Source organism: Megalops cyprinoides, chromosome 8, assembly GCF_013368585.1.
Source record: "Megalops cyprinoides isolate fMegCyp1 chromosome 8, fMegCyp1.pri, whole genome shotgun sequence".
Lineage (NCBI taxonomy): Eukaryota > Metazoa > Chordata > Actinopteri > Elopiformes > Megalopidae > Megalops > Megalops cyprinoides.
Window position 1 is genome coordinate 30,775,659 of NC_050590.1, and position 27,398 is coordinate 30,803,056.

General features: G+C 44.8%; 1 protein-coding gene across 2 annotated transcripts in view; it reads right to left on the reverse strand.

Moving 5' to 3' along the window:
- Window positions 1-27,398, reverse strand: part of LOC118781804 (MOB kinase activator 2-like) — a 66,944-nt gene that overhangs the window by 29,066 nt on the left and 10,480 nt on the right. The window contains exon 1 of one of the 2 annotated variants that reach the window (XM_036534891.1): window positions 12,400-12,573. The exons of the other annotated variant lie outside the window; for it this stretch is intronic. Within the exon in view, the coding sequence (XP_036390784.1) occupies window positions 12,400-12,437 (38 nt within the window). The 5' untranslated portion in view covers window positions 12,438-12,573. Of the gene's footprint in view, window positions 1-12,399; window positions 12,574-27,398 lie in introns of those variants that run through there. 2 annotated transcript variants of the gene reach the window in all.

A 27,398-nucleotide genomic window follows, 5' to 3' on the forward strand; every position in this document is an offset into this window, starting at 1 on the left:
ATCAATACAGGGTGGTGTGCGGTGAAAGGAGGCTGCTGATAGGGCAGTAACCACTCAGGAATGCCCACTTCTCTGTGGCAGTTGGGGTTGAGTTGTGATGTGGATTTTGAGGAAAGGGGAGAGACAGGAATGGCAAAACAGGCCAGTGCCAGGGCAACGGCATTGTGCCATTGTTCCCCCTCCCCTTCCGCTCTCCACTTTTCTTCTACCCTGAGGATCTGCTGCTGAGGAGACACGGTACAGGCTCCTTTGGGCTGTGTTGAACAGCAGGCATCAAAGCAACAGCTTCAAATGGAACAGATGCCAAGCTGTGATGGACATGATCCCATGAACCAACCACGTGGCGCTGAAATGCATACAGTCACATTGAGCTGCTACCGATTCATGCCTGACTTCTGTGAATAGTACAGTGGTACATATCAGCATGTTTGCAGTAGCAATATCATGCCCTCTCTGCTTAACCAAGAAGCTTTTCAAAGTTTGCTCTGTGATGTGAAATCAATGTTAGGAAGCTGGGGAAAAAATGAATCGACTCACTATGTGTGTGGAGAGGGGGACAGACACATGAGCACACACTGTTGCTAATGCAAGAGTTTCTGTTTTTTCTGCTAAAATTTTCCTTTCCTGTGAAACCATCAATCACTATGCACCTCATGATTGAAACAAATGATCAGGTGGAGCTGCCAAGCGCTGTAGCTTTGGAGCAATTACAGAGCTATGCAAAGGATGGTCGGGAAAGCCTCACCATTATTTACATGCTCTGCGAAGTCCTCTCCCAGATTACATCCCTTACAGCAAAGATATGGGAACCTCTGATTGTGTCCCAAAAATCCCCCCAAACACACACACACACACACACACACACACACACACAAAGAGCCATTCAGGGAGGCAGCTGAATCTCAGGAGGCATCCGGGACAACACAGAGTGTGCAGGAGTTAATGAAAAGCGGCGGATGCATGCAGCAGCCAGGTATTTGCTGACCTGATGATTCTAAATGTGGACTTGCTGCATTCTTTTCTGACTTCTTCATGCTGTTTTGGGTCCTGATGGACAGCAGTGGAGCTCTGATGCCCAAAGCAGAGGTTTGTACGGAGGCCCTTAAGATGCTGCAGTTTTCCTGGGCTGCCCATCAAACTGGAAAGCACACAAAACTGGACTGGGTTGCTGGTTTTCTTCTGAGATAGGCGGCATTGCAGGAGGTCCTTATCTCACTCAGACATGCCTGCTCTGAACAGTGATGCTGGACAGCAGTGGAACTGCATTTTCATTTTCGGAGTGACTGGGGCGAAATGTGCCCCCTGGAGGACAGACCATCAGAGCGGTGTCCCAATGGAGTTCAAGCCTTTCAATCCTACTGTAGCCACTGGTATGGAATGGAACAATGTTTCGCTTTGAAGACTGTAAGAGAAACTGTCAACTGCTGTTTGCAGCATTTTTCACAGAGTATTCAGCTATTTTAGACAGCTGAAAACTAACCATCTTACCAGACTGAACTGGACATTGCTGTCTATGAAGTCCTGGTATGAAGGGGGTAATGGCCAAAACTCATTGCAGACAGGCATCTGAACCTGGCTCCTCTCCCGCACCCCAGCCTAGTTTCAGCTCTCTGAAGGGTGCAGCACTGTGTGGGCAGGGGAGCCTTTCAATTTCACTTAATTGATAGCCAGAGTCAAGCCATTAAACCCGGCCTCTCAGTGAAGGAACAGCCTTGTTTGGTTCTCCACCCTGCAGAAATCCAAACAGGTCAGCCAAGATGCCCTAATGAAATACACATGGTGCTCTGGCACAGGATGTGCATGGCCCAATCCAATGCTTGGAACCCCATCTCCCCTTCACCCAAGAAACTGTGGCATGGAGCAAGAAAGGCAAGCAGGCACTCCCTCCTTCAGCAGGACTTGACAGCTGCGTCTCCTAGGGAACAAGGACCACTGTCCAATCCTAAATCAGAAAGCCTGTCTGACCATAGTGATTGTAATATTATAGAAAGCTGACGGTCTCAGGGCCTGAGGTCAAACTGACAATTAAGCATTCCTGTCCTTACAGCCTTGACTCAAGAGTGTCACATACGACGTGTGATAATCTTTCTTTTCCATTTTCTCCCCAATTTGGAATGGCTAATTCCCCAAATTCTGGAATGTCCAATTTGTCATTTGTCAACTTTTCGCACTGCAGTCCACAAGCTAAGCTAGCACAGAGATAAGTCGGAGGAAGACATTTCACATGCAGCCTTGGCATGTGGACCACAGGTGCCTGATCGACCAGCAGGGGTCACTGTTGCTAATGGGACCGAAGCCCCTGCCGACATACCCACCCCTATCCCCGGCAGAACAAAGCCAATGTGTTCCGCCTGTCAGCTCCCGGTCACTGTCAGCTAGTGACACGGTCGGGTTCGAACCCAGGCCGTAACACTCAGTCTACACTCAGAACGAGTGCTTTTACCGACTGAGCCAATCTGGAGCCCGATGTGTGATAATCTTACAAGGAATGCAGACTAAGAGGAACCAACCTCTGATAGGCTCTGACTGAACCACATCAAATGAAATTAAATGAACAACAACAACATCTACAGATTGACCAAACTGGTTGCACATTTTAGGTACATTTTAAAAGACCCCAGCGCTGCAACCAACTTCAAGAAGCAACAAACCAAAACAAAGACAGCTAAATTCACAATTGATGAACAAGGGAAGTCACAGCGGCATTAACCTTGATTTTTCCTTAGGAGTTAGATTTTTAAGTTTCTCGCATGATAGCGGTAGCACATCCCTGAGAGTCATCTGAGGGCTGGCACAGGTGGACTATGTGACTTCCCAGTGTCAGCAATCAAACACCCCTAAGCCGACCTGAGTGCATCTCAGTTCCAGCTGAGTGGAAAAGCCCTGGCCTACTTCATCTGGGATGCCAGGCCATGGGCGTTCTGGGCCGTGGTCAGGACAGCCATGCCACCATCACTGTGATCTGACAGCTGCCACTCCATCAGAGGACAATGATGCCTTACCTGGCTGTCTCCCCATCCAATCGATCTCCCCGACCGGCAAACCAGAAAATGCCCATTTATCAGTGCGTGCAATAATACACTTATCCACAGACGCTGTAGCCAGAGATAGCTGTAGTTGTACGGAGCCCTTGTACCAGCTCCATAACCCCACCCCCATCATCCCACTACCCCGCCTCCCACCACCTCCCACCACCCCCCACCAGCCCCCAACGAGCCAATCTCCAGGTGCAGAGAGTCCACGGGACCATGAGTAATCAGGCTCTGCTGGAGGAAGCTTGTGGCTGCTGCCAACACTGGCCTTTGTTCAGCTGGGACATTCACCATTTGTGTTGGTCACAACATTTGTAAAACAACAGGGAGCTGAAAAAAAGAAATGCACACGCTCACTTCCAAGTTCCTGGACCATTGACCAGACACAAACAAGCAAGGCGACAAAGAGCCGTTTGTTCTCAACGTACAGGAGGAGTGAGAGAGTGAAAATAGAGGCATGAATTGCTCACAGCTCGGGGGGTTTAATCCAACGCAGCTGGGAGTGATGCAGCTTGGCCAGCATCATGAAGAGTACTGAGCTGCAGCAAGTGTGAGTGTGTGTGTGCGTGTGCGTGTCTGTGTGCAGCTCAACAACAATCACATTGCTGAAGATGGAAACCCCCTAGCCACATTTAGAATGCCTCTGTACCCGTTTGGCAGAGAGCCGAGTAAACACTGATCTATCTGTTAACAGGGCTTTCTGCATGGTACAGTTCAACTGCAGATCCCAATCAGCAATTTGACTTTTTCTGTGCATTTTCCCAAGGCTACAAAGACTGTGGACTGCAGAGGTTTCAGCAGGAGGCGGTCACAGTGATTATTTGTGGAACAAAGTCTGCAAAAAAAAGTCAGGAAAAAAGGCATTGAAAAGGACACTATGTCCAAACAAACACTGAAAAAAGAAGGCATGCCAATGGCTGGGACAACAGTAACCCCGACCACCCCCTCCACCCCCATTCGCCCCTAAACCACTAGGCCACAATGTCTAATGATGACAAGCAGTGCCTGCTGGAGCACAGGCTTCTCATGTCTCACCACCACACTTTTCTAAAAACAAACAAATGCAGGCATGCAGTGTAACGGAAAGGGACAGAACAACTTAAGTTACAGCCAGGATCAGAGAGCAATGCCTTACGGAACTCAAAACAACAAGCAGAAAATGAAACTGGTACCTATAGAAAAAGCAGTCACAGCACATCAGAACCCCCATGCAGATGGCAGAGAAATCCGTTGGGGGGGACCGGGGGGTGTGAGAGCACCCTGTCCTTCCTATCCCTTCAGTCAAAGTCCCCACTCTCCCTCTCGTCACTGGAGATGTATCTGAGCGCCCGTCTGCCTCTGTGTCTTCAGCATCGCACCCCCCTGCTGACTCTCCTCTGCCCTGCAGTAGGACACACTCTCCAGTGGGAGGGAGGGGGGAAGGTGGACCGGCCACTGCATTTCGGGAGTCAGCATTGGACTCTGGCACAGGGCTGACAGTACAGCAGGAGCTGTCTGCAGACACCCCACCAGTGGTGGTGAGCTCAAGAGTTCTGTGCACCTGTATGCTCCTCTCTCTCCTGCCTCCACTCTCTCCCTTGCTGTCTCTCTCTGTGTCTCTCGCTCACTCTCCCGTTGGCCCTCACATGAAAGGCGGGAAGATTAGCTTGGAAAACTGACTTGCATAAATAAACCGCTGACTGAAGGGTTAGACTTCAGGAGAGAGAAAAGTACCCCACAAACCTCACTCTCTAAGTCCTGTCAAACATAAGTGCAAGAGGTGCATGTTCTCAGGGAAAACACCTTTACAAATGTACCTGCAGCTTGACTTAACTCAAATTACAAGTGGAAAGACAGCTCGGAGGTCTCTCCCACTCTATAACAATACAGCCAGGACAGTAGTCAGCTTGGGGTTTTTCCAAATAGGAAGAGCTGGTTATTGAGTAATAATCTGTTCACAAAGCCTATCGGCCTCTATGAATATATATACACCTTCAGAAGACCCCTGTGGCGCAATGACTAGTGGTGATATGAACCTTCTTGCGACAGAAAGGGGGCCAAATGTAAAGCAGTAGGTCCACTGTGGGGATGTGTGCACAAATTAGTAGGGCTGCCCCCTAATAGTCGACCAAACCGTAGTCAATGAGAGGAGTCTTAGTCAACCATTAGTCAGTTTTCATTAGTCAGTTAGGGTGTACTCACACTAGGCGATCCGTACTGTGCCTGAGCACGTTTGACCCCCAAAGTCCAGTTTGTTTGACTAGTGTGATCACTCCAAACCTCTGAACCGTGCCCGGGTCTGCTTGTAGAGGTGAGCTCGGGCACGCTTCACTTGAACTCAGGCATGGTACGCATCAGTGTGATCGCTAACCATGCCCGAGCACGGAACTTGAACATCACATCAATGATGGGACTGTCCCATGTAACAAATATATCCGTTATAGCAACAGTTAGGTGGGTATCTGTTACACACCCAGTCATAATTAGTCCTTTAAACCATCATTTGATTAGCTAGCTGACTTCCTTAAATATAACAAGCTGGCTACCTGCAAAATGATCTTTGATTGGTTAGCTCTATAGATCTATACCTAAAAATAACTGTGGATCCCCACATTAGCTTGGTTACTAGCAAGCTAAATATAACTAACCATACTTTATGTGGCAATGTAAGCATTGCTGTTGTCAGGGGCTTAGTTAGAGTATCACAAATGAAGCAGCCAACCTGTTTAAATAGCTAGTCTTCAACAATCGTTCAGATAGGTAGCCTGTTAGCTAACTAGCTATATTTGTCAAATCAATCGCTAGATAGCTAACGTTAGCTCCCCAGCCACTTAGTATCAATTATGCAACGCATCAAATTTCAGTTAATTGTGCATAGCTGAAACAACTAAAGCTGCGTTTTAACCGAGTGCAAAATTTCGCCTCACTTTCCTCGTGCATGTCTGATCGCTTGCCTCAAAAATAAACAAGCGCATTTCGTGCCACGTATAGCATTTTTGATTGCCAACGCTGCTAGCAAGTTGCTGAAGAGAGGGGGCGTGGCTTCTAGCGTACTTGAAGGTGATTGGCTTTCGCCAGGTGAACTTTTCGCTTGACTTATTATTAAATTATTATTAACATTATTTTAAATTAAGCGAATCGATGCGAATGCTGATTTCGCCCGTTTTGTGTCGCTCGTAAATTCTGCTTTGCGTTCGGTTAAAACACAGATTGTCTGTAGTTTGTGTGCTTGCGAAAGCTACTAAGTGAGATTGTTTCATTAACAAGGATGGCATTTATCGATTTAAATTACGTTAAATGCTCATGACACATCACTGCTTTTGTGAGGTCTGTTCTAACGTTATTGTTCATTGCACTCAACCTAATCTAAACATTTATTCTCAGTAATTCAAATCGATTTAAATAAATTTAGTTTGTTTTGTAATTTGAATTTTGTAACACAAGAAAGCTTTAAAAAACATTTAAGAGAAAGCTTTACGATTACTTGCCACTTAATCATTCAAATTGCCATCCTTGTGAATTAAACAATCTCATGCTGTAGCTTTCGCAATAGCACACAAACTCATGCTGTAGCTTTCGGAATAGCACACAAAATAGCAGACAATCTGCTGTGTTTCGCGAGCATAATCATTTATTCTAATTACGCAATTGGTGTTGATTATTCTGTGAATTGTTTGTTTTATTGTTAATCAAGGAGGATAAAGGGGAACAGGTTGAAAGTAATGACAGATTTAGTGTTAGTGTTTCTGCTTCCCCTGTTTCCAGCTCACCAGCCTCCACTGTGTAATTGGGTAATACTGTGTAATAATACATTGCAATACTGGGTACAGCTCGCTAGCTAGCCAATTAGCATAACAGTCTGTTAACATCTGGAAGGGGCTCCGTCACTACGGTAGATTAAAGAACAGAAAACAAAGATGGAGGATGAAGAAAGTGAGACCTGAGATGCACCAGAAGAACTTATGCCCAAGAGAGGAGCTGTGTCTGCAGTTATAGTTTATAGAACTATCTTTTTTAAGCTCTGTTTTTACTACGATGCAGTTTGCACAATAAAAATTGTTTACATTCTGCAACTGTTTCATGCATGCTGATTCCTTCATATATTATGTCATTTTGTGGGGCCAAGTAAACCCTATAGTAATCAAAGCCTTCATTATGTACATGAAATTAAAATGTTTTTATATTCCTTGTTCTCCTGACAGTAGAATAAGCCACAAACCTATATAAAGGTCCAATCATGTAAAAAGCAAAAAAAAACGTGATATACCTTGGAACCGCCAGAATCTCAAAAAATACCATGATATAAATTTTTGGTAATGCCGGCACTATTAGCTAACACTACTGTGATTAGGCTACTGTAATCTGACACAAAATATTGTTCTGTCCCTTAGCATAATGACTGAAACGTCAGCTGCCTCCGTAAAAATCTTGTTATATGTGCAGCACAATTAACTAAAAATCGCTGCCTTGTATAATCTATAAGGCATGTGAGAGGGCCGTGTTGTCACCGCGCCCAAAACGACTCCACATAAGCCATAAAGTACAATCATGAACTCCATTGTGCTGTGCGAGAGCGCTTTTCTTCGACACAAGAAGTTCGTATCGTGATGACGTAAGCGTCCTCAAACTCCATTTGGGAGCTGTGCCTTGTCATTAAAAAGTTGTTAGACTATGCCGAGCAGGAAATCATTCAAAGTGTGGGATCATTTTGAGCATGTAAAGGACGAACCCAAGGAGGTGACATGCAAACTCTGCATGCAAAGATTCACCTATCCGTCGACCTCAAACATGACTTATCTGAAACACGTAAGTAGCCTAAAGTTATTATCCCTTTCGCACGCAACTTATTTTTATGCTATGTAGTGCGCGTGTTACGTTACATGGTTCGTTAAGTTTTTATTAGCATTATTAAGCTTCTCATAGTTTTCAGTTAGCATTTGCTATATTTTTTTCCATTAAATCGCTGTTTCCTAAAAGCTAAAATTAGCTATAATTTTTCCATTCTAGTGTTCTAATTGCACCGGTTTTAGCATACAAGGTAAATGGCTAATCACACCGGTGTGACCATAAGCGCGAAAGGGTTATTCCATTATGCTAAATAATTAATGGTCTAATTAACATTAACGAATTGCAAAGTTAAGGCTATTAGGCTTATCCAAGTGTTGGTGGGACTGGGGAAGCTATATTACCTCACTTACTGCATGTTTAACTTCATGTTCTGTTTTTTATTTATCATTTGTTTTATAAGTTATTGTGTTGATGTTACAAGTTCATAAGTTGTGAGATGTTATATTGTGTTGAAATGAATTAACAAAATGTTCAGTCTCCTTGCTGGTTGTTCCGACACATTCAGAATGATTACCGCTTTTGCCGTTAGCATTGTCATTAACAGACAGCTTGCTTCGTGTGTGCACTTGTAAAATTTATATTTTAAAGGCTCATTATTACGGTTTTGTATTTCTCTGTAATGCAGCACAGTGTTAACAATGTTGCTTATAACATTATTTCTCAGCCCTGGAACTCAAACCATTTTCTGGTGCCCCAAAAATATATATATTTAAATAATTAAATTAATATCATAAACGTGCACTGACTAGTCGAATAACGGCTTGAACTAACGACCACTAGTCGACTAGGAAAATCTTTGGTCGGGGGCAGCCCTACAAACTAGCCATCTCACCTGTTCATAAGCCAAGCTGTGAAGCTACCACAGCCTCTTCCTCCTGCACCAGCATACTGTGCAGCCATTGCTGGTCTCCATACATTGCGGTCTGTGGCAAAGTGGACAAACAAGGCCAGTCATCCCAGAGCAAAGAGGTCAAACCAAGGGATCTGGAGCTAGCTTCACTGCTGCATTCAGGGTCAACTGGTGCCACTGCTTAAATGCACCTCAAGCACCATGGAGTTGCAGGGCAAACTGGTCTCTGAATCTACGTGGTGTCCAACTTTATCATTTAATTGTTAAACTCTGATAGGAATGTCTGCAAAATGTAATGTAAAAAGTTTGCTTTTATTTAAGAGTATTAGAGGTAATACAGACAGTACACTGCTTCATGCTATAGCTCTCTCAGGATTTAGAGCTCTTTGGCATCTGTACCAGAATGGGTAACAACATAATTATACCCAGCTCTAAGATACAAAGGCCATGTCATGCCAATTCACTGTGAAGGAACTCTGCGGCAGCCTCCCCTCCAAGTCTGCCATCTGCAATCAGACATTAGCCAACAGCCCAATGAGACAGCAGGTAGGTGCCTACCAGAGGATCATTTGGGCTTTCAAATAGAGTAAATAGCAGCAGCAGATAAGATACAGGCAACACTTTCACCATTTGAATGTGAACCACTCTCATATCCAAGCCAAAGGCATAAACTCACACAAGAACAAACAGTTAGGCTATCTTGAATTTTATAATATCACTATATTTTGAATTGAACTGAATGAGGCTTTATTTGATGAGGCACGTAGGACCATTTTGCCTTCTCTATTGCAGTCATGACACCTGCAGGTTTTGGATTGTGTGCAGTATGGATGAAATTTCACTTGAACCTCTTATTATTTAGCCTAGATTGTGTAAATGCTAGCAAAAAAGCTGTTTCACTGTCTTGAAGTGTTCATTTTGTTCAACTCATGTGGACTCAGGGAAGCAGCATCAGTACAGAGGGCCAGGTGCCTCTTGCACTGTGAGGAATGGTACGTAGACCCCTTGAATTTGCAGACTTGGCTATACTGGAGCTAACATGTTGGTAGAACGAAAAGCTTGCAACTATTCTCAGGTACCAGGGAAGCAGAATGTTTTTTTTAGCAACAGTCTTGACATGGAGCAGTCAGCTGCACAGTTAGTGACTGCTGCTGGAGTTCACATTGGCGGAAATGTCTGCAACAGACCTCTGCCACCCCGACTTGCTGAAGTGTAGACACGAGATGCCTTTCCATCTGATCCAACCATTCTGGGTAATAACAAACTCTGATCTCAGTGCTTGCAACCCTGGTGATTTAAATGTGGTTGTACATTCTAATCCAGTATGGTTTAACCCAATATGGTTTAGAAGCTGGTAGAATATTTTTAGAGAGTGAACACAAAGCTGAACTGTGTGCACACATGGCTGGGGAGCCTTTGAGTTGAGTTTTCTCATTAACAAGCTGGCTTGGTAACATTTTACTTTCTCTATGCCACAGTATCATTCACAAAATGTACCTCAGGTTAAATGACCTTAGAAAGCACTGCCTAAGGTGAAAACTGTCTACCATTGTCTACTTCTTCTGAGACACATCTACATGCTACTGTACAAAGAGACATTCATTACAATCAAGGAGGACATGTATACTGCTGGGATTTATCAAGGGAACTTAAGGGAGAGCCTAGTACCAACCTGTCCAGACTGAGAGGAACCAAAACTGTCACTGTATATGACATCTCAACTGTCTCCTGCATTTTTCTCTTCAGAGGTCTGTTCTATTTGGTTCAGTCTTGAAGACTATCAGTTCCCTTTATTGAGATTCACTAAAATAAACCTGAATCAGGACATAAAATCAAATAATACCCATTTCAAATAATTCAATGTAGAAAAAATCTCAGCTGAAGAGACTGGTTTAGAACAAAGGTTCTGAAAACAAGGGGAGTGTCTAACCATGTCGGAATAATGTTATATAATAGTATTGTCCACATAATGTTCAGGGTGTCTTACGGTGTTTTCAACTTCTAACAAATTAAATGGAATATTACATTGTCCTGAAAATTAAAAAGGATAGCTGTAAGTAGATATTTCCATTTTTTGTCCCTGCACTTTGCTCATTGTATTCAGATCTTACACAACAGCTAATGCACATTCACAAAACTGCAGCTCTTTTTTTTTTACTGCAAGGATCGGTTTTCTGGCCCTTTATTCTCCCGATAAACAATGTCCTTCTGGTTTTTCTCCATGACGCAGTACTCGCCAACAGCTGTTAAAAGCAATTTTCCTCTCCTGCATAATTATTTCACCTGCTTGAGGAGACAGGAAGAGCACTGATAAGATATTCTCTCATTAAGGGCTTTTTAATTGAGTGGGTATGTGCCAACAGGGACATGTTCAGAATTCATCATTTGCATTAGCGGATTCTATAGCCTTGCTAAAAAGAGCAATGAGAGGGGGCCAGTGGGTGACAATACCTCAGGGGAACAGTGGTGTAGCCGAAAAGGAAGGAAAGAAATGTCGGGTACTGAAACTGCCCTTTTAACAAACTGCAGCTACTTACAGTAGCTGAATGTTGTTTTTTCATGAACTATATCCACAAAAGCCTCAACATTGTCAGAGAACTGCCAGAGCTTGGCCTGAATTGTTAATACACCTGACTTCATTTTTTGTTTGTAGAACAAATGTATGAGTGTATGAGTCAGGAGAATGAAATACCAAAAAGCAACATTCATCTGACTTAGAAGTTATAGCTTTGACAATTCTGTGGTGAAGGGAGGCTATTTAAATACAGCCTGAGGAAGAGCGCATGACTGATCCCAATGTGTTTTTTAATGAATGCCCTTAGCTGCCCTCTTGACGAATGAGAACAGAGCAGGTGCTGCTACACATTAACCGGCCCAAGTTGCTAAGTGATGATCAGCTCGTGGGAGGGGAATTGACGCTTCTTCCCACTAGACCGCGTGCTTACAGGATGCACAGGGTTTTCTGTTGCACCTCCATGGAGGAAAAGCTACTAGTGTGGCCACAACCAGATATACAGGTTTCGACTGACATCACCCCATGGAAAAACAGGAAAACTTTTGCGACTCCTGTGTTTGTTTTAAACTGCATACAAATAAAATAGGAATGTTGCATCTTAAGTAAGTGATCATTGCCCACTTAGGACTATTCCAATATTTCTTATTTCTGAAACCCTAAAACGACTTAACTGTTGTATTTTTGAGAGAATTTCACATTTTCGTGTATCGTTATGAGCAAATCATTAAAAGTCAACAGCGGTATACGACCCCAAAAACTTTGGAAGCTAAAGAGACTTCGAAACGATTACGTCCACGTCGTATCACAGCTCCGTAGCCCGTCTTGGTTTACCCTTTAAATCTAAATGCATTTTACTACCTGCATCCTTTATCCCGCCTCGTTTATCTAATTGACAGTTCCGGTCAGTTTGTTTAGGGAATAAAATCATGACTAGCACACACAATGCACTGCCGTCTCTATACATAGTCTGTAGGTTGTACTTGCATTTAAGAACACGAATTATTTAAAACATATTAAATTAATTAACATTTCAAGAGGGTGGAGAAAACTGCAGTGTAGAGAGTGTGGTTCTGTACAGGAAACTATCGCGCTAAATGACAGCACTATAATGTAAATTCCTCACGGTAACCATACTATTAAAAATAATCCAATTGCATCATTTTAGAAGCACTTACCGATTCAAAGTATAGGACCCATTCCGCTTTAACCTCATTCCGGCAGATAGGAGTCGAATAAAGAAATCCAGAATTGAACAGGTTTTGTTCTCGACGGAGGAAGAAAACGGCTGTTTCTCTTTTTAAAAAATAAAACACGAGAACAATGAAACAGAGAGGCTCTCAATGACGAGTCTCTTCCCTTTCTCCGAGTCGTTCCCAGCGCACCGGCTGGGAAAAAAAGCTTCCGCTAGGCAGGGTTTAAAATCAGGCAGGGGCGGCGGTGGGTGTTGGATAACGGGTTTTGTGCAAGGAGGTGTCAAAACAAAACCTTGGCAGATGTATTAGTTTAAGGCCAACGATCGCAACTACTGCGAACCTATCTTGCGACGTTGTATTGTTCTCGTCCCTCGGCCGTGTCTCATTTCATTGCATGAAAGTGTCCATGCATCCAATGCGGTGCTGTTACGCAAAAACTAATTGCCTACACTTTTGAATGAAGCCAATCAATTCCTTTTTACAAAGGTCTCAAATCAAACGTTGCTGGCACCTTGAGGGAAGTACGGAAATACTGAAATTTATTAAAATATTAGGTCATCTACAAATTTTCATACACCTTATTTAGGTTCTAACATTTGGTGCGTAAAATGGTATAAGTAAACAAAATTCAGTTAGGATGTAGGCAAGAAACCCACTGGGGCAACAAGTTCCTCCATTTCCTTTCAAGGATAAATTGCCCTTGTAAATCATCACAATTCACTTATTGAAGCTCTTATTATCATGCCCTGTAACTAGTTTAAACTACTCAATTGAAACAATATTATTAATGATTAATATATTAGAAAATAAATATTACTCAGATGGTGCAAAGAAACATTACAATTCAATTAAAAAGATACACCTAGAAACGCAAAAAAAATTGTACGCCCACACGTTACGTTAGGCAGTCTGCGGACGCAGGCAAAATACACCCCCAAAGACTCATGCTTTCCCTCCTTGTCCCTTATTCCCTAAACAAGTCAAATACTAGTTTCTCCAGTTTCACTGTCTTTTTCACGGATTTCGTGTGCACGTTTCGCCATGCTATACTGACAGACACAACGTATAAGGCCCCAGATGTAAGCCTGCCAAATCTCAGCAGTATAACAGATTTGAGTCTAAGAATAGGTCTGCGAATATCCTTTAACTGTTAACATTCTGCTGGCGTGGCTCATGGTTACACACATCATTGCCCTTTACATTGTGAAATCAAGGAATTATTGAAAACCGTTTTTCTCCAGCATTTGTAATTTCAGACTTTTGTTAGTCTGTTTGGTAGCGGTAACTGAATCTAATTGAATCCAGATTAAGACTTAATATTATACGAATGTTATTATGCATTACACAAAACTGGTATCACTCTAATACATGTCAGTGCGCAGTAACTACTGGTACAGATATATGCTATTTGGCCAGCTGTAGCTCACCTTGACCTACAGCATCCCTTAATGTTGTCATTTGCACAGGTTATGTGGCTTTTCGTGGTCGCTAAAGCATACCCAAATATAGTAAGTGGACAACAAGCTGATTTCACCCAGCTTGTAGACCAGGAGATGTGCCATGTCTTGTCACCAAAAGCCAGGCCTGTGCAACCTCATGAAAAGCCACTATTTTTTAAAGGGAGAGCCAGACATTACTTTCCTAGAAGATGGGAGGGGAAAGTACATTTAATATTACACTATCAGTGCAGTCTCCTCTGAACTAGTCCATCCCAATCAAATATCACATTGCAAACAGTAAACAGCCCGTTTTTGTAGTCTACTGTAGCCACAAACAAAAATGATATAGTTTAAGGGTCATTAAAGGATGTCACACAATGTGAATCCAGAGGTGTCTGAGATACATACCTAGGTAGCTACAGTCATTTTATCACTCACAGGTAATAATGAATGCAAACAGTCATCACTTTCTCCTGCATTATGAATAACATGAGAATCATTCTTATTACTGCCAGTGAGCCAATATGGTTACTGTTTGTATGAGAGAAAAAAAAAAACACAGCCACCCACACTGCTCTCTTGACCGAGTTTAGAGAAGCACCAAGTCCTGGGAGCAGCCCAATACAGAGGGCGGCCCCTTACCCAGCCATGCCTGCTATAAAACCAAACACAGCAGATTTTAGCAGAGATTACACCCTGGTGCCAGAGTCAAGGAGCTGGCAAGGGGGGTGTGGGGGGTCCAGAATCTCAGAGCACAGTTTAAGACAGAAGTGTTGTGTTCTCAGTCACAGGGCAGAGTTGGGTTTTCCCTCAGCACTCATCAGCTTAAATGTACCATATCTCCTCTTTGGTACTGGTACCCCTCCCCAGCTCCTTGCACCCTGGGGCTTTGTGTATTTCTTCACTCTTTCAGGTTCCCCACCAAAGTGCAATGACACAGATTAATAAAAATAGTTACCACAAGATCACATGAAGGCTCCGCATCTTGAGGACATCGGTCTGGGAGCTGGACTGATCATGCTGGAGCCCTTTTAAGCCTATATGTTTAATGCTGAGCTGTCCCTCCACTCTGCCCATAGCAGGCCTGACCAAGAGGGGGCAGTGTTTCCATTGTCATTTCTCCTGGTGAAAGGCTTTATCACCTGGGGGCTCTGTGGTAATCCTTCAGGGATGCAGGCCAGTGGTGCATGAGGCAGAAATCGTCCCAGTTGGCCATCTGAAACATTTGTGCACAAAACTTGCCAACAGTGGACCCACACACCACCCTAGACAGAGATCTGTCTATCGCAAAAGTATCTTGTAGCATGTTACTACATTTCTGAAGTGTATCAGGCCGCAGCTGAGCCAAAAATCAACGTGCTATGATGGACCTCTATGTTTAAGGCCACTTCTTTTCACTGCAGCACTAGAGAGAACCTAGGGTGGTTCCATATTAAAAAAATATGCAGTACACAAAGTATCAGTGTTTTTACGCCACTTTATAATTTTACATACGAAGTTGGCACTTGAAACCAATATAAAGTTTAAGTGCAATTTTTTCAACCAAGTCAATGGCCTTTTGAAGTACAGACCTATAAATGTATCATTTATAAATGTAAAATTTATACAGTAAAAAACTCCTGGGGGTTGGCCAACCAAACACATAGGCTGAATTTTATGCTCTGACAGTACAGCTCCTTGTGCCACGTACTCCTGGCCATGATGGATTATCGAGCAGTGCCGAGATGAATGGAGAGGGCGTGCATCCCGCTGTGGCTGTGCTGATGAGGTAATCTCCTGGGCTGCTGCTTCCGCCACTGCGCCAGTATTCTCGGGCAGGTCGGCTGCATGCTGCAGCTGATGAATGGCCAGCCACAGCCCATTCGCCTGAGTCATGGCGCTTGGCTGACTGCGCGAGCTCCGTCTCTGTTCATTATCCACAGCACTCAGGCCGATCGATCCCCGCTTGGCTGCAGTCTCTGGCATTACGCAATTCCTCTACAGAGGACTGTGGGGCCATGCAGACATGGGGGAGGGAAGGTTTTTGGGGGGTGTGGATCAATTATCTGTTCATTTACTGTGCAGCTTCAGAGCTTTGCCTCACTGGTTTGCGTAAGGGGGAGCATTTGGTCAAGTTATTGAATGCTAATGACCTCCTGTGACAAGATCTGTGGTTGTCTCCTCCTTACCTTATCGGCCACATTTGGGCATTATTAAAAAGCCCAGAGATGCAATCTCTTGTGTAGCCTGCTAAACCAGTCTAAGGGAGAACTGCCATGTTCTCCCTTGCTGTGTACTTAGCAGGTTTTATGTGTGTGTGTACACATAAAGGGAGTCTGTTGCATTACATAATGTTCCACGTTTACCACCCCCCCTCTCTCTGAAGGACCTTTTTTACAACCCCCAGGACACAAGAAAACTAACAAGAGCTGCTTTTTTAATGATCTAAAAGAGAATTAAGCATGAAAGGGCAGTTTAACCCCACGCGGTTCTGTCTGTTAGTCACTGCCAGGTCGGGCCATGCTGCTGAGGTATAAATCAGAGTATTCCTGTACTAAGTGTGTAACAAGGCCTGATTTACTGTGCACTCTCCGGCAGCAGCCAGAGAGAAAGCTGAGATGAAACCAGGGGTCTTCATTAGGGCAAGGGGTTGAGGATGTGGGGCGAGGGGTGCGCATACGTCTGACATCAGTCAAGGGCTCCTCAGTGGCTTCACTCACTCTTGAGAATAATGGCTGCATTGGGAGTGGCAGCTAATTAGAATCCATTGAGACTCTGCAGAGTTAGAGGCCTGAGTGGTCCATCACTGCCACGCACCTGAGGCCAGATGCTGAGAATCAGTCTGTGACAGACACTTAAAGACCATAAAGAGGCCAGTCTCTGCACCTCCACCCCACCCCTACCACAACAAGATGCCCATCATATAGCATGCCTGGGATGTAAAGGAGCTGCTACAAGAAGGGTTAAGGAGCCTGTCTTTCTTCACAGCACCATCTTGAGGGCTCCACCTCACCTAACCCTGCTTTACCTCTGTTGAATCCGCCCCTACTGTCCAGCAATGCACAACCCTCTTGATGCCCCTCATCTTGCAGGAAACACTGGGGTCTGTTAAGGCCTGCCGGGTGTAGCTGAGGGGAGGGCTCCAAGTGAATAACTCACACTAAATGATAATGAGGAGGAAAGTAAACTAATTAACTGTGCTGGCTTTTCCTGTTTGGCCTGAGAGTTGCCGTGGACACAGCGGAAAAGAACACTATAGTGGGTTTTTTTTTACCCTTGGGTACACGCCCCACATGGTGACATCACCACTGTTGCTACAGCAAGCCGCGCCTATGGGCTACTGGGACATTTAAAGCAGAGCCCAGCAGACCACCTGCAGTGAGTATGCCAGGCATAGGAAGAGACTGGGCAGGCCTGCATGCTTGCGATTCACAGCTCCCCCTTGACTGGGAGTGGAAACCTGTGCATGCCAAGTGGAGATCTTCCATTGGCAGAAGGATGTCCTACAGCTCTGCTCTGGGGAGGAGGGTAGGCAGAAGCCAAAAATTGGACCCCTTGCTTCTAGAAAGAGCTCCACTTTAAAGTGGAGTCTTCTGTGGAGCTGATGTCAAAACTTTCTCCACCGCCCTCTTCCATTCCCCCTATCCTCACTGACCCAGGATCAGCTATTACCACTTGGGGCAACCCACACAGGCTGTAAACACTTATAAACACATTAATCTAATGGCAAGCAGGCAGGCAGGCTACAGTCACATGCCGTTTCTGTAGAGTGTTACTGTCAGTACTATTTGGCCTCTGCTGCACTGTGGCATGGTGCTTGCATCTACACCCCACTGTCACACGGTGGAGGCAGGCCCAACATGGAGCTCTGCTCATCATGCACTGAGTGATGGAACATACCAGAACCCGTAAGTACCAACCACCCCATGAGTATGCAGAAAGTTTAATCCTATTACAGAGGTAAGAGTTAAAACACAATTCCTTAACATACACTGTATTGCTTTAATTTGTTTTCTTGTGGTGTTTTGCTGGGCAAGTGTTTCTATCAGGTCCCTGCAGACTTATTAGTGAATCCTCTTTAAAAGGTAAGCTTCAACTTTGAAAAATAGGGTTGTCAGAAATGATGCAAAGAAACCTTACTATTCTCCTTTTCCACAAGTTTAGCTGTAATTTGGTATTCACCAATAGTAAGAAGTATCTATTTCTTAGCTGTAGCAGGGGCAGGATAAAGGCAACTTGGAAAGCAATCCCAAGTGACACAGCTACTTGCTTGCAATAATTTGACACCCTCTGGTGGTCACATGCTGTATGTCAAATCAGAGTAGAGAAAACAAAATTGGAATTGGGAGCTAGCTGTATTGCTCTCCCTTATGAAAAAATTTCAATAAGTAAAGGCGATGACACTTACGTGTTGTTACTTTCTCTGAATGCAAAGAAGAATTCCATGTGACATCAGAAAACATTGAGGAAGTTTTCTTTGCAGAAGGCAGCCCCGGAGGCAGTTCTTACGTAAAGTTCTGATCTAATTTCACGGTCAGCGGTTATCATGTGTCTTTGCCCACGCAAAGTGTGGGCCTGAGGAATCAGTACAGCACAGTTAATCAGTTCCAACAAGAGGGGGTGCCATATATGCAAGTTTCACACTTTTACAAGTAATGCAGATTTCACTTCTGCAACTTCTGCAAAGATGATATGGCAAATACGATAACACCAAGGAAGCCAGAACAACTCATTACCAATTGTATGCACCACCTACTTTGCTTTGATTCCAACACAAAAAATTTCCACCTTTGTTAACAATTCTCAAATACCCTGGGACATGCTGCCCTCTAGTGGATCTAGTGGGAGCTATACCTATGTACTCTAACTGCATTTCTACATACTAAAGGACAGATTTTGATAAAATCTGACTTATATGCAGTATACCACAGGTGTCATAGCAGGAAAAGCCAGTCTTTTGTGTGCAAGTACAGGGTGATTTGGGTGTTATGGCATTCCACTGGCACAAAGTAACCAAAATCAACCAACTGGAAACAGGATTTTTTTTTTCAGCATTTTTCAGTCTTGCAGCTGCATGGCATTTTGCAGCTCAAACAATGGTGCTTAGATATTGCACAACCCGCTAATTACACTCTCCAGCTCTGCCACCAAGCAATCGGCTTTCAGGTGTTTGCACTTTCTTGGTAAATAACCCAATGGCAACAACACCAACTCAAAGCGTCACACATAATGCGAGATGTCAGACTCAGACAAGTAAAACCTGAAAAGGCAAGGAAATTCTGTGGTGGCTGTTATTCCAATGCGCTGGCGCATGAGTGGGCCTGCTTGAATGAGAATCAAGTCAATAGGAGAGAATGCTGTTCACTGTGCGGTCGAGGTAGATGGATTTACCTTACAGGTTTTCAAAAGCTCCATTTATTAATTTAGCCAGAGACTGCTCCATTCGCTAATCCCGCCAGTGCTTGGATATCGTTATCTTTAACCCAAGGCTGTAAACACCATATCCAAGTCAGCCCCGGATTACTGCCGCATTAGACTGTGTGCCCTCCCTGCCATCAGATATTACAGCTGTCTCCAGTTGCATAATATTTACGTGACACACTGTATAGCAGAATTCTCTCATCATTCTTCCCTCTGTGACAGTGTTTTGAACTGCAGGGCCTTCAGTACGGTTTTAAGGATAGATTAGTAAACCTGCCTTTTAATGCCTCCTGAAGGGGTGTAGATTTTGGTTTGTCTTCTGTTGAGACTTGGACAGTTTTAACACCTACAGCTGAGCCGAATCATTGAGAAAAGATAGTAAACATTCACAGATGGTGTGGCAGCCAGGCTAAAATCCAGGCCTGTTGGACGCTATATAAGATGGTCGAATGAGATGACCTGTAGTCACTTAGCCTGCCCTCTCCCAGTCCCATATTCACAGCATGCAAAGCCACTTACTTATTCCTGTGTTCTTATGCCCATGATTTCTACCCTCACATTATTTCGATATGTTGTTGACACATGCCTCATCCATCTCTCTCTGCATCTCCTCTGCACAGTCAGGCTTTTGAAAGGACATTCCCAATCCCGGGACTGAACTCCCAGCATGCACCTCTCTTCTCTCTGTTGATATGACGAGCAGGGCTGCTTCTTACTTTCCCATGTCACTGTCCCTGTATCTACCCGCACTGCGTGGGCTGTATCAAGACCAGATATGGGTCACTTCCAAACACGCAACCCAGAATCACTGGGCCCTGACCCTCCTCAGTCTCCCTGTATGATTTGGTGTGTATGGCTGGCTGACTTCTATGAACATTCAGCAGCCCAGCCATATAGTGTCAACATAACTCTGCAGCAACATTAATAAAGGGTTACAGCAGCAGTATGAGAACACCTGTTAAACGAGGCAGAGGGTTGGGAATAGTACTCCAGTACCCAGCAGCTTGAGCTGTTCCAGGTTTACATGGCAGGTGGTTGGAGTGCAGCTTCCACTCAATATACTATCCCACTCTGAGTAAAATCTGGAGCAGTTCAAATTGCTACGCACTGGGAGTGCAGTTTCCATCCCTGGCATAGAAAGTCAATGGCAACAATCGTACTCAAAGTTTCATTCCACCAGCATGCTGTGATCATTCTCACTCATTGTGATGGGGGGCTGGGACATCACCAATCAAATGGCACTTCACTCCACATCACTCCTTTCATTAATACTGCCACATTTGGTAATTGTCTGAAAGAATATACCAGCCATAACTCTTGCAATCAGAAGTAATTGGAGCAGGGTGGAAGAACACATTGATCTCACCAAAGGATAAAGCACCTCCAGGACTGCTGCTGCCTGTAATTAGTGGCAGTAAAGTATGCTGGGGGGAGATGAAATACTCATGTACAGTAGGAGTGTGTGCCTGTCTAAAAATATCTTCACTGTGTGTGTGTGTGTGTGTGTGTGTGTGTGTGTGTGTGTGCACAGAGCCAGTCCACCCCCTCCCCTAATCCTGTTACAGCCTACTCTTCCAGCCATTGCATGAGGTGCAATCAAGAGGCACGATCACAGTCTATGCTCCTCCTTCTCAAAGACACAGACACAGTGAAGAGGAAACCATTGGATATCATCTTACATTCAAACTGTCGTATTCACTTCATCTTCTCGGATCTGCTAGTGCTGGGTGATTTCAGTACAATACCAGGGTAACAGAAAAGTTTGAACTGGGAATGAGCAAGAATTAATGCAAATACAGTAGGGGAGGTAGCAGAGTCCTTTGATCTTGCTCTCTCCTTGTCCTGTAGGTCATTTAGTCCACCCACTGAAGAACACTTCAGTATGAAATTCTTGAAACACGGGCTTAAAATAAGAGTTAGAACAATGAGAGAGTGTCCTGTCTATGTGGTGTCCCCGTGGTAGGTGGGCCTACAGTGTGTCACTGTGGAGCTGAAAGCAAAGAACCCCCCTTCACGTGCACACACGTAAACACACACACACTTCCAAAAAAAACGCATCTACACAGACAAACGCACACACACTCACACTCACACACATGCATGCAGACACACTCTCACAAAAACACACCTGCAGAAACAAACAAGCAGACAAACACATGTGCTTGTACACACACACAAACAGGCACGTACACACCAACCTAGAGACAGGAAGTGGCCAGGATAAGTCAGCTGCTGCTGACAGCGAAGCACGAAAGAGGCAGACAGACAGAGAGATAGAGGGAGACCGCAGTGCAGACACACTGAGTACCTTCCACATCCTCTTCCGCAGCTCATCCACACAGACAAGACATCCCTGTGGACCACAATGTGACCGCTTACAGAAGGGATGTCTGCCACTGTTCACTTTCTTAGTACTGTCACTTTAGCATGCGAGTGCAAAAAAGACGGATTTCTGGGATAACACCAGACATAATCATATTAACTGGCCAGACAACAACCTGGAGCTGCAGTCACTAGCTCACCTAGTTTGTGACACAACAGATTGCAAGCACTGTAAAAGCACAGAACTGTTGGGAGGACCATTCTTAATTAAACATGAGAAAACAAGCATGCTTGATTACCAGCTAAACCCCTTGATGGACAAAAAGGGCATTCTTACAGGCCAGCCACCAAAAAGAGCTCATGGCTGTGTTTATGACTCTGAGTGATCCACTCTGCTGGGAGTTTACCCTCTGTGCAAGCAGGATGCCCCTGCACACTTTGTACACCATGCTGGGTTTGTGCAGCATGGCAGCTGGGACACAGGGACTCACCGCATTTCCAGCTCTGAAATTGCACCTTATGAGGCGTACTGGGTCACAATTTCATTCCATGAAAACAGAAATCCTTGGACTATGAGGTGGACTCATGAGGGGTACTGAGGCTTGGTAGTTTAGGGTCCTGGAGTATTGAGAATTGATAGTACAGGTCATGGTCCTCATTTATCAACATGGGGTAATGGTTCCACCTGGCCAATGAAACCAGGACAGAGATGAGCTATGACTAACCCAACAGTAGCTGATAAGGCCCAGCAATGGGGACATCTGGGGACTGTGACCGTCAGCTGGGAGATGAGAGATGAGCTAAAGGGCCTGGAATCCCAGCACGCCTGTTTTTGGGTCTTGAATGAGAGGAAAAGGAGGATGTAAGCTCTTCCGCTGATACAAAGCCTTTCCTGATACTGGGGACACCATGGCTCTGAACTGAAGGGAAGGATTGGGAAAACAAGTAGCAGCCATGACTGGGGAATTCCAACTCCTGGTACACTGGGGTAGTTTCACCAGTACAACATAAAGCAAATATTAGTACATCTCTGCATGACAAATAATTTTTCTAATGTTATAGTCATAACCTCATACACAAAGAGGCTTATAAGTTACAGCTCAGAAATGCTAGAAGTTGCAACTAGCCTGGGCAAAATAAGTATACTTTAAATACTATTAAATATTATAAATATATTACTGAAGAGCATCTGCCAAACAATTCAATTAAAAATGTAAATTGTGATCCAAATGGCTGTTTGATTGGAACTGTATAACCAAAAGGAAATGGCAGATGTGTTTCACTGTTCTGGGTACAGCCTGAAGCAGTAAGTCTTATGAGTGTAAAGGAAAGTAATGAATGACTCCACTGTTCCAAGTAGAGTATGAAACAGCAAGTCTTTAGGAGCTGACGTTTTGTGGGTAGACCATCGCTGGTGCTAACTGGACTGGCAGGTTGGATGCAGGGGTTAGGGATGTAATCTGGGGTAATGAGGGGGTTAAAGGTCTTAATCATGCCTCTCTTTGCAGCTCAGAGTGTTGGGGCAGGACTGTCAGTGGGAGTTGCTGCGATGCTCTACAGGCCTCTGTCTCTCATTGGCTGTGTAAAAAACAAGTGAAGCACTGCACAGAGCAGCCAAAGGTTGCCGCCTCCCCCAGGGTCAGGGATTATGTAACAGGTCGGCAACAGGGTGGATCGGGGGTGCAGCCTCAAACGCCAACCCCACTGCCTTGCTGACAGGGCAGGAATGCAGACAGAGCTGACCTTATCCCCACACAGGTCTCGCTCCCCACTATGTACACAGCCACACTCTCTCTCTCACACACATACACACACACACACACACATACACATACACACTCTATGTGCTCAGGGAAAATCATCCCTCTGTAAATGTCTCAACTTTTTTCAGGCAGAGGACAATCTTGCTGATGGGACCCAGGGCAGACGTGGGCAGACGTGACCCGCCTACTCTACCAAAAAACCACCCCAAAAAATATCTTCTGGATGCTTTCTTGATCTGAGAAATAATTATACTGGCAACTGTTAGCACACGCCAAATTCTTTAAATTTTCATTTGAACATGCAGCGTGTGAGGGAGGTGGGCAAGCTTGGTTTGCAGAGGATTTGAGGGGGCACGCACAAGGCCAGGCACTAGAGCCCTCACTAAAATTGGACTGGAAATGTTTCCCGTCTTCCTCTACCACTCAGTGCTGAGGTCTTGGTCTGTGTCAGCGACAAGATGGGGTCCAGCTGTTGGGCCATTTCTCCTCGCATTCCACCACTGGAACCACCGCCTGACAGTAACACCCGAATGACCATGCACAGAAAGGGCCATTATGGAAAAGAGAAAGGAGTGAACCAAGTCCAATAACCTTCAGTCACTTTGGCACTCTCCCTTCCTCTTCTCACATTGCAAGCAAGGTTGTCTTTTCGAGATACGATACATACCCATTAATCAATCTCTGTGTAGCAGAGCTGAAGTAATTAGCTTGTGTGAGTCCTGCGTAAAGCCTTAGGTAGCGGGTAGTGGGTAGCCGAGCGGTTGCAGCAATTACTTCACTCCCTGAGACCTGGTTAAGTAGCGTTGTTGCCGACAGGCTAGCGGCAATTTGCCTTTAGTGCAACTGGCAACAACACTGGCTGTGTAAGGGGTTGGCAGCGAGCAGTGAGAACCTCAGTTCGAAACTAGCTCGCTCGCCGACCCCCACCCGTTATATCTGCTGCAACCTGTCCTTCAGACCATCCCATATCTAATTTTAAACCAGCAGTAACAACCCCCTTTTAGATAGAATCCTCAGCTCCAAATTGAATGACAAGCTTTTTTGTCTTAGCAGTTGTTTTAATCCAGAACAACTTACATGGCTTGCATTCCGCATACCATCTATTTACACAGTTGTATATTTACAGAGGCAATTCAGGCTGTACCTTGGCTCAACAGTGCAACAGCTGTGAGCTTTCAACCTGCATCCCTCTCATAACAGGTCAAGTTTGATGAACTCTACACCAAACTGGCGCCCTGTTTTTGTCAATGGTTTGGACCCTATCACCACATGCCATCTTAATGATCCAACTTGACTTTCAGGATATGCTTAAAAAGGTATACTTCAACATGAACTGACCCATTAAAGATAGCTATTTCAAACATCCCATTATTTAAGCTCTTTAAGCAACAATGACTTATCACTGTTTAGACACCAGTTTCCTTCAGGGATATCCGTGGCAGAGTGGAGCTCTGTTAAGTAATCAGACAAGGGCATTTTGGCTCATTCTCCATTGACTATATTCGGAAACCATTCTTTTTACACCTCATTTATGTGCATAAAGATGAGACCAGAAGACCCAAAGGTGTTGCTATTAACGTTTAAGCCTACGTATTATCAGATGTGTGCACGTTAAGTGAAGAGGAAAAGCAAATCAGTGTCTTTATTTCCAGGCAAGCTAATAATGACTTCTGACTCATGCAAAGGCAAAAAAGAATTACACATTTTCAATAGAAGTGAATTATGCTCCTATTGAAGGTTGTAGGTAAAAAAGAAGCGTGTGGATCAAAAGAATTTCAGAGGCTATATTCTTAAAAGATGAGGTTAAAACACTTGAAAGTTCCAGCTTGCTGTCTTCCTAATTACCAACAGAGAGGGCTGACCAGAAAACTGCTCTGAAACTTGCCACACAGAGACCACATTAGAGCACACCCTCATGCTCGCTCTTCCTCCTGCCTCACATGCTATTTCCTGACGGCGGTAAGCACGGAAGCCATATGGAGTTTAATATCCCACGTTTAATTATCCAGTCTTTAAATCTTACAGCCTGTTTGGAGGTCCCATTGATATGGTTTGAATGAGCGCTGGGATGCTGAAGGCCTTGACCCCAGCTGAGGCTGTGGCTTACTGGGTGCTGACATGCGGTATGAGAGGACAGGGACGTGATCCTGCACGTGCCCTTCCCAGACCAACTCCTGTTTGCAGCAGCCCTTCCAGGTGTTCACACTCCATGACTTAAGAGTACATTCTCACAGCTGACACAAACCCAGCCATTCTCTGAAGTCATTACTTTTTCATCAAGTTGTTTATGAAGGCTTTTGGGTCATTCTGCAACCCTTTTTATTTCAGCGCAGTGAAATAAAAGCGCTGAATGTATAATTCAACACCAGTGAATTTACAGACCTCCGACAGGACAACCAAGAGGACCCTGCAAAAAATAGCGCAAGAAAGAATATAGCACCAAAAATAACATATTCAGCTTTTAAAGAGAGAGTTCTGTATTTTGTTAATCTTAATTTACTCACAGACAAAAAAATTATATATCACTATACACACACATGCGCACACGCACACACACACACATACTGCAAAGGCTGAACCAAGCAGCAAGCCACCTTCCTGTATTTGTCAGACCCCTCCCCTTCCTTTCTGCACAGGAAGTGACTCATGGGGCTACTGCAGGTCAGTTGCCCCACCTTCCCCTCTCCTGTCTCACAGCGGGGGTTGGACACAGGGACAGTAATCTTATTTACATGCTCTGCAAGTCCTGGGCAGCAGGGTGAGGAAGGGCCTGGCAGTAAGAACAGGGCAGGGGTGAGAGATAAATGGCATCCTGACCCCTGGGGACACTGCAGGACTGTAGAGCTGACTGTCGGTGTGAGGGATTTAGGGAGGCCCACGTCCAGATAACACCAGGTAATCCAATTTAGCAGCAATTCAAGGGCGAATGCAGAGCTTGGGTTTCACAGCCCAGCTTGCACGTACACCACACGTTCAACTGTCTCTCTTTCTCTCTCTCTCTCAGTCTCTCGCTCTGTCTGTCTCTTGGTTTTCTGCAGTCTCACTAATCCTCGTCACATGAATGACACCACTAACTGCACTGTCATGCATAAACCCTGCCTCAGTGTGTAAAGCTTCTGCATGTGTGTGCTTTGCCACTGTCTTTAGACTTCTGACAACATTTTACCTCCAGGATAGAAGCTGTGACAAAAATAACAGTCAATGAAATGCCAGTTCTGGCTTCCCCTCCCCCTCCAAGTCCCTGTACTGCTCCACAGTTTTCGCATGTAAAAGAAGTCCCCAGCCCAGAGGCGGCTGGGGGTGTGGGGGCATGTGAGTGTTGGGGCCACAGCTGCTGAGGAGTGAACCCTGTTGAGCGCAAATCAACAGCACATTCTGCCATCAATGACATCTCGATATACTGTTCTGGTGACTCTAGAAACTCTGGACAGTGTGCGTTCATGTACATACCTGTGTGTGTGTGTGTGTGTGTGTGTGTGTGTGTGTGTGTGCGCGTGTATTAGGAGGGACTCTTTTTTGCACCTTTTGAACCTCAGCCTAATTCCCAAGTTTAGCTTTGAGTCGAGCAGGTCTGTTTTTCAGACAGGGAATGAGTGCTCTCTGCAGTATCCAGTCCACCAAAGCTTCCTGCCTTCTCCGCTGCATGTTGCGGCTGTCCCCTCCAAGAGGCCTCCTGATATCAAGGAAAGCTGGCAACCACGGGGCTTGTTCAGAGCCACTGGAGCTCGAAATGGGTTATCATGTATCGCACAGAAACGGATTTGGCACTGATCCTCCAAAACCCCTTAATTGGAAGCAAAGCTGCATTGAGCGAAACGCGGGCAGCAGTGGCAAAGCCTCCCTCGCTGACGCACACACCGGACCACTCTGGCTTATAAGAAACAAAGGGACAATATGCATTACATGAACTGTGCCATTCTCTGCACAGTAATATATGAATGTGTGATCAGCAGTTTGCGGGAAAAAAATGAAAGGGATGCAAGCCCATTTGCCATTAAGCTTCACTTTCAGTGTTCCCCCAGGACAAGACAGGGCTACCGTGTAGCTCAGTGGGGGT